The sequence below is a fragment of the Coffea eugenioides genome, chromosome 2 (assembly GCF_003713205.1).
Source record: "Coffea eugenioides isolate CCC68of chromosome 2, Ceug_1.0, whole genome shotgun sequence".
NCBI classification, from domain to species: Eukaryota; Viridiplantae; Streptophyta; class Magnoliopsida; order Gentianales; family Rubiaceae; genus Coffea; species Coffea eugenioides.
In genome coordinates this window covers 69,679,149-69,686,671 of record NC_040036.1, presented here as the reverse complement: position 1 = coordinate 69,686,671, position 7,523 = coordinate 69,679,149, and the positions used below count along the sequence as shown (strand labels likewise).

Below are 7,523 nucleotides of genomic sequence, written 5' to 3'. Positions count from 1 at the left end.
TGGAAGAAGAGCAGAAGAGGTCCGAGGTGGCGAAGAAGACCCACGAGCAGGCTCTCGAGAGTGCGAGGACTTCGGCTGTAGAAGACTTCCGGAGGTCTGAGACTTTCATAGGGGACCTCGGCCAACTGTCAAGGCCGAGCTTCATGCTTGGCTTCACGTCGGCTATTGATGAGGCCGCAGCTCATCTACCCTCCGAGGCCTTGGAGTCCTTGAGGAACAATGCCAGTTATAACGAGGACTCCAAAGAGTTGTGTGACCGGATGGCCGAGGGTATCCAAGCCGGGAGGAACCTGGTCGAAGTCCAAGATGAGTTCAACAAATGGCTAGCTGAGCTCGACGAGGTCTTCGAGGAGGAAGGAGGAGAAGAAGCTGGGGGCGACGTCGGCGAGGAGGGTGCCGACGTTCAAGGAGGAGGAGAAGATGCTTACCCCGGCGGGGAAGAAGCCGAGAAGGCAACTGGCCAAGAAGAAGCCGAGACAGAGACTTAGATCATAGGCCTTTATTTGTAAATCCGAGGTGGGAAGTTATTAGCAATACTCCTGACCTCGGTCTTTTGTACTACTTGTAATGCCTTTTTCTTATTTGAATGAAAGATTTACTTCTTCTCACTTCGGCTCCTTTGATTTCTTGCTTCGTCCCCTATTTGTCCCCCTTATTTTTGAATAACGAATGCGTAGCATCTTGGTAATGAAAAATAACTAAACAGCTGAAGTGATAACTTTGTAAAATTTTCAAACATAATACAGCCTGAGGTTTTCGGCGTGCCAAGTTCGCGGTACTAGAGAGCCATCTCGGTAACTTAATTTACAATAGCCACTTAGGCTAGACTTCACAACTCGGTAAGGGCCTTCCCATTTCGGGCCCAATTTGCCTTGCGGCTCAGCTCGGCTAACCGAGTTTTTTCTAAGCACCAAGTCTCCTGGCCGGAATCGCCGATGCTTGACGCGGGCATTGTAGTAGTGGGCCAGGTTGTTCTTGTAGGTTGCCACCCGAGCTGAGGCAGTGTCCCTTCTCTCATCGATGAGGTCGAGATCTAACTGCCTCTCTTCTCCATTCACCTCGGCTACATAGGCTGTTAGCCGAGGACTGGGTGTAAGGATCTCAGCAGGGATGACGGCCTCGGCCCCATAGGTCAAAGAGAAGGGTGTCTCTTGCGTGGACGACCTCGGCGTGGTCCGATATGACCACAGGACACTGGGGAGTTCTTCTACCCAAGATGATCCGGCTCGGTGTAGTCGGGTCTTGAGGCCATGCAAGAGAGTTCGGTTGAAATTTTCTGCCTGACCATTGGCCTGGGGGTGGCCGACCGAAGTGAAGTGTTGTTTGATGCCGAGGTTCTCGCACCATGTCTTGAAGGGGTTCTCAGCAAACTGTCTCCCATTGTCCGAGATGATGATCTGAGGTATGCCGAAGCGGCAAATGATGCATTTCCAGAAGAATCTTTGGACTGCTAGTCCTGTGATGTTTCTTAGCGGTTCGGCCTCAACCCACTTGGTGAAATAATCCACCGCGGTTACCAGGAAGGTATAACCCCCGACCGCTTTGGGGAAAGGACCTATGATGTCTGTCCCCCATTGTTCAAACGGTCAGGGTGAGGTGATTGGAACCATGAAGTTCGAAGGTTGGTGAAGTTCGGGTGCGTGGACTTGGCAGGATGGGCAGCTGAGAACGAGATTTTGGGCATCTTGTCGAACCGAGGGCCAGAAATACCCTAGAAGTAAGGCTTTCCTGGCTAACATCCTATGGCCGACGTGAGCCCCGCATAGGCCTTCGTGTATTTCATGGAGGATCTGGCGTCCTGCCTCGGGTGTAACGCACTTCAGCCATGGGCCAAGGTATGATCGTTTATACAGTTCTCCATCGCGGAGGGCGTACCGGGCTACTTTGCGCTGTATCTTTCTCGCCTCGGCTCGGTCCTCGGGGAGGACTCCCTGCCCTAAGAAAAGGATGAATGAGCTCATCCATGTCTCTCCCGTGTTCACGGGGCAGGCCACCTCTTCCATGTACGCCGGCTCGCTCAATACTTCTACCAAAACGGTCTTGTTGAGGTCAGAGAATGAGGTGGATGCCAACCGGGATAGGGCGTCGGCCCGCCTATTCTGGGAGCGGGGGATTCGTTGTACTTCGAAAGATTCGAAGTATGCGATAAGTTGGTGGACTTTGGATAGATACCGTTGCATGGTTTCGTCCTTGGCCTCATACTCACCAAGGACTTGGCAGACTACGAGTTGGGAGTCGCTGCGGACGTGGATCTGCTGCGCGCCGAGCCTGCGGGCTAGTTGGAGCCCCGCGATCAAGGCCTCATACTCGGCCTCATTGTTGGTGGCCGAGAAGCCAAAGCGTAGGGCGTACGAGCACACTTCTCCTTGGGGGCCCTCCAGGAGCAGTCCTGCTCCGCTGCCATCTCCATTAGAGGATCCGTCCACATACAACGTCCATAAGTGTGAGGTGGACACTTCGGCAATGGCGGAGGTGGACTCTCGACCTTCCGTGAAGGTGAGCTCGGCCAAGAAGTCGGCTAAGGCTTGAGCTTTTATGGCGGTGCGCGGCTCATACGACAAGTCGTACTCCCCCAACTCAACGGCCCACTTAGTGAGGCGTCCGGAGGCCTCGGGCCGCACCAGTATCTGTCGTAGAGGCTGGTCAGTCCTGACGGAGATGGGATGAGCTAGGAAATAGGGCTTTAGTCGCCGGGCGGCGTGGACTAGTCCTAGCACAAGTTTCTCCACTTGAGTGTATCGAGTCTCCGGCCCACGGAGAGCTCGGCTAACATAGTAGACTGGCACTTGAGTGCCCTCATCCCGGATGAGCACGGCGCTGACAGCCTCATCCGCTGCGGAGAGGTAGAGGTAGAGCTTCTCCTCGGGCCGAGGTGAAGCGAGGGTGGGTAGGTGGTGCAGGTACTACTTCAGTTTGTCGAAGGCAGCCTGGCACTCCTCAGTCCAGGCGAACTGATCGGCCTTCTTGAGCACCTTGAAGAAGGGCAGGGCTTTCTCAGCTGATTGGGATAGGAAGCGATTCAGCGCGGCCAGGCGTCCATTCAGCCGTTGGACTTCCCGGAGGTTCCGAGGTGGGGACATGTCCTGAATGGCCTTGACCTTGTCGGGGTTGGCCTCGATTCCCCGGTGGGAAACCAGATACCCCAAGAACTTTCCTGAGGTGACGCCGAAGACGCACTTCTTGGGATTCAACTTCATCCTCGAGTCTCGCAGGACACCAAAGACTTCCCTCACATCTGACAGGAAGGATGAAGTGGCGAGACTTTTGACGAGGATGTCATCCACATAGGCTTCCACATTTCGGCCGATTTGATTTTTGAAGAGGCGGTTGATCAACCTTTGATAGGTTGCCCCAGCGTTTTTTAAGCCGAAGGGCATGGTAGAATAGCAGTAGACACCGTGGTCGGTGTAGAATGCTGTCTTCTCTTGGTCCTCCTCACTCATTCCTATCTGGTGGTAGCCTTTGAAGGCATCTAGGAAGCAGAGGATCTCATGCCCCATTGCCGAGTCGACGAGGGCGTCTATTCTCGGCAGGGGGTAGCAATCTTTGGGGCAGGCCTTGTTAAGGTCGGTGAAGTCGACGCAGATCCTCCATCCACCGGCATCCTTTTTGACCATAACAGGATTGGATAGCCAGGTGGGGTACTGGATCTCATGGATCATCTTGGCGGGCAAGAGCTTGTCGACCTCATCCGATATGGCCTTGCTACGTTCGGGGCCGAAGTGCCTTCGTTTCTGCCGCACAGGTCGGGCCTGTGGATTAACGTTGAGTTGATGAATCATGAGCTCAGGTGGCACTCCGACCACTTCATCTGCGGACCACGCGAAGACGTCTCGGTGGTCCTTGATCAGGGAGATCATCTCTTCTTTCAGGGGTGAGGGGAGTCCGGCCCCTACTTGGACCACTTGGTCAGGTTTCGCTTTATCTAAGACCACTTGTTCCACCTCATCCCCGGGTTCAAGCCTGTTGGGCTCTCCTGCCTTCTGAGGGTCGATGCAGTCTATGGAGAGGACCGCCGGCCTCTTCTCTTCTGACCTCGGCGAGGGCCGGGGTGTGACTGCTGCTTGAATGGTGGCGAGGTAGCATTCTCGGGCGGTGCCCACATCGCTGCTCACCTCGGCCACCCCCTCAGGTGTTGAGAATTTAAAGCTCAAGTGGTAGGTGGAGTATACGGCCCTCAAAGCGTTGAGTGTGGGTCGCCCTATCAACATATTATAGGGGGAATCCGCCTTGACCACTGCGAAGTTGATGGGTATAGTCCGACAGCGGGGGTGACGCCCGATGGTCACCATCAGGGACACCATACCCTCAGGGTGGACCACGTGTCCCCCGAATCCAACGAGGGGGGTCCTGACCGGAGTGAGCTGCTCCCTGGTCAGTTTCAAACTTTCGAAGGTTCGGTAGTACAATACGTCTACCGAGCTTCCGGGGTCCACATAGACCTTTTTGACTATGTAATTGTTGGTGAGGACCTCGATCACGAGGGCTTCGTGGTTGCTGGAAGCGGCGGGGACGGGGTCAGTGGGACCATAGGTGATGACCTCGGACAACCGAGAGCATGGCTCGGCCACCTCCATCTCGGCCTGGCGGAAGGTCCGCTTTCGGGAGTTCTGGCTGTCTCCTCCCGTTGGTCCACCCGCGATCGTGTTGATTACTCCGGCGATGTTGGGGCCGTAGCCCGGTGATCCGTCGCGTGGAGGCTGCTTGTCCTTCCTACGATCCTCTGGATCTCGGCAATGCATGTTCGTGTCCCGCCTGTCCTCTCGGCGGGGGCCCCGGTTCTCCCGGTGGGAGACGCTTCGGTTGAAGCCTCTATCCTTGCGGACAAATTGCTTCAGGTATCCTTGTCGGATCAAATTCTCGATCTCTCGCTTCAGGTCATTGCAGTCTTCAGTTTCGTGCCCAACATCCCGGTGGTAGGCACAATAGAGGTTCGAGTTCCTCTTATCCCTCCTCCCTGGAATTTCAGGAGGATTTCGGCCGAGGTGATTCTGCCTCATCACGGCCAGGACATGGGTCCGGCTGGGTTGGATGACGGGGGTCCTGCGCAGCAGTCATTAGGCATCTTCCAGTGCTTTTCAGATAAAGCACTGGTCCTGGGCGTTGTCAGGGGTGTTGACATCATCAGCGTCTAGCCGAGGTGGTAGCCTGGGGTGCAGAGGTCATCCAAGTAGGAGACCATGGACCGAGCCGAGCTCAGGGTCCGGATCGGGGAACGGCTGTGTTCGTTTAGGAAACGAAACGAGGTCACCTCGGCCACAAGGTTCTGCCGAGGTGAGCACCCTCAATAAGCCCCCCAAGCCTCGGGAACTCCGGGCTAGGGAGGTACCGAGGCTTCCTGGTGCCGAGGTCATGAAGAGTCGGGGTCCCGAAACTGCTCCGGGAGATGCGGGGACGAGACACGTGGGCGAGTCAGTTGACAGGACGTGGCCACTGGTAACCGTCGCGTCGTGAAGTAGTGGAACGTTTCGTGCAGGGGGAGTGTCAGTTGAAAGGACGGGTCATTAATGAGGAGAGAGAGAGGCACGTCCTTTTGAATTCGGACCGCAGAAGGGTCGGCTTTCGATTTGATGGGCCTTCACCAAAAACCCCGGGGAAAGTCCACGGCCGAGACGAATATGAAGTCACGCTTCCAGTCCTTTATCGAAGAGGGGGCGCCGATGACTAGCTTCGGGATGGTCTTGTTCCGGTTGCAGACATAGAACCATCCCTTATCTGTCCCATGCGCCTTGAAGGTGTAACATCGGCGGAAGAGGTCCACGGTCGGGGTCACCTCTTGATGACGGCACAGCATCTCGAAGCCTACGAGAATGCGGACCGCGTTTGGGACGAGCTGGGTGATTCTTAAGCCGAAGTGACGGAGCACGTCCCGGAGGAATCTTGACGTCGGCATCCTCAGCCCGGCCTCCAACTGTTGAAGGTAGATGGCCACTGTGCCCATGGGGGGCTTCTCGGCCGAATCGTCCGGACCGGGCGATGTCATGAGATACCCCGGCCTGAAGGGATACTTCCTCATCACCTTCCAGGCCTTGTCTCTCCCCACGCGGCTCCTGAACTGCGGCATCTTGCCGAAGTCCAGGTTGGCAACATCTCTTGGAGCAACGGGCTCCGGCACCCCTTCGTCGTGGGGTATTGCGGTTCCGAGCTCGGTGTCGTATTCGACATCGGAACCGCCCTCGCTCATTTCTGAGGACTCTGACCCCGGTGCGGTCCCTACCACTTCTTCCTCGGCCGATTCCTCCACATCGGTAGGTGCTGACCCCGTTGAACTGGATGAAGTCGAATCTTCCGAAGTGTCCGGCACCTCCTCGGGTTGGTAGCTCGGTTTCACAGTCTCCTTGTGGGTTTTAGCCGTTTTGGCCATGAGTGAATAATGAGATGAAGAGAAAGATACTTACTGTTGACTACGGAACCTGACGAAGTGGATGACTTCGGTTGATACCTCGGCTGGCAGGACTGACCTCGGAGACGCTCAAGAATTTTGCAAGTCTGAGATTGAGAGAAAAAGTGATGGGCCATATGGTGAAAAGGACCCCCTATTTATAGGGAGTCGGGGGGAATCCGAAGAGGCGGCAAGAATGCGAAAGGCAACCACGTCCGAATTCAAAAGGACGTGCCTCTCTCTCTCCTCATTAATGACCCGTCCTTTCAACTGACACTCCCCCTGCACGAAACGTTCCACTACTTCACGACGCGACGGTTACCAGTGGCCACGTCCTGTCAACTGACTCGCCCACGTGTCTCGTCCCCGCATCTCCCGGAGCAGTTTCGGGACCCCGACTCTTCATGACCTCGGCACCAGGAAGCCTCGGTACCTCCCTAGCCCGGAGTTCCCGAGGCTTGGGGGGCTTATTGAGGGTGCTCACCTCGGCAGAACCTTGTGGCCGAGGTGACCTCGTTTCGTTTCCTAAACGAACACAGCCGTTCCCCGATCCGGACCCTGAGCTCGGCTCGGTCCATGGTCTCCTACTTGGATGACCTCTGCACCCCAGGCTACCACCTCGGCTAGACGCTGATGATGTCAACACCCCTGACAACGCCCAGGACCAGTGCTTTATCTGAAAAGCACTGGAAGATGCCTAATGACTGCTGCGCAGGACCCCCGTCATCCAACCCAGGCGGCTACAATGTCAGAGTCAGGGCTCCTGGCAGGGAACAGAGCCGTAATGTCAGGACATGGGTCCCACCAGCATGAACCCTCCGTCCTGGCATCTACTCCCCCTCTATAAATACCCCTTCTGTGCATTTCGCAAGTAAGCACACTGTTCATTCTCATATACTACGATTTCTCTCGTTACGGCGATTGAAGAGGTGATTTTTGGTGGGTAGTTGAACCGACCAGAATCAGACTCCTCTGAGATGAAGTGAGGTGTATCCTCGTGTCCGAAGTGAATGGCGGGGCTTCTCCCCTGGTGTCACTCCGTGAAGGGCGGAGCCCTCAGGTATTCGGCTGCTAAGCCTCCGGGACGCCGAGGTGGGTCCTCGGCTCGTTTTCCCAGGAGGCCCCGGGAAAACGCCCGGGA

At 55.9% G+C, this 7,523-nt stretch overlaps 1 protein-coding gene across 1 annotated transcript; it reads right to left on the bottom strand.

Annotated features, from left to right (window-relative positions):
- Nucleotides 1–731: 731 nt before the first annotated feature.
- LOC113760135 lies at nucleotides 732–5,000 on the bottom strand. Its single transcript, XM_027302705.1, has 3 exons — nucleotides 2,973–5,000; nucleotides 1,647–2,903; nucleotides 732–1,397 (listed from the first exon to the last, which is right to left on the bottom strand). Exons 1-3 carry the CDS (start codon nucleotides 4,998–5,000, stop codon nucleotides 732–734), a joined length of 3,951 nt encoding a protein of 1,316 aa, XP_027158506.1.
- Between the last annotated feature and the right edge of the window lie 2,523 nt (nucleotides 5,001–7,523).

Coding starts and splice junctions, on each gene's coding strand:
- LOC113760135 (XM_027302705.1), bottom strand. CDS start 5,000: ATGAGGCAGAATCACCTCGGCCGAAATCCTCCTGAAATTCCAGGGAGG. Junction 2,904..2,972: donor AAGCCCTGCCCTTCTTCAAG/GTGCTCAAGAAG, acceptor AAACTGAAGTAG/TACCTGCACCACCTACCCAC. Junction 1,398..1,646: donor TCAGCTGCCCATCCTGCCAA/GTCCACGCACCC, acceptor GGCATACCTCAG/ATCATCATCTCGGACAATGG.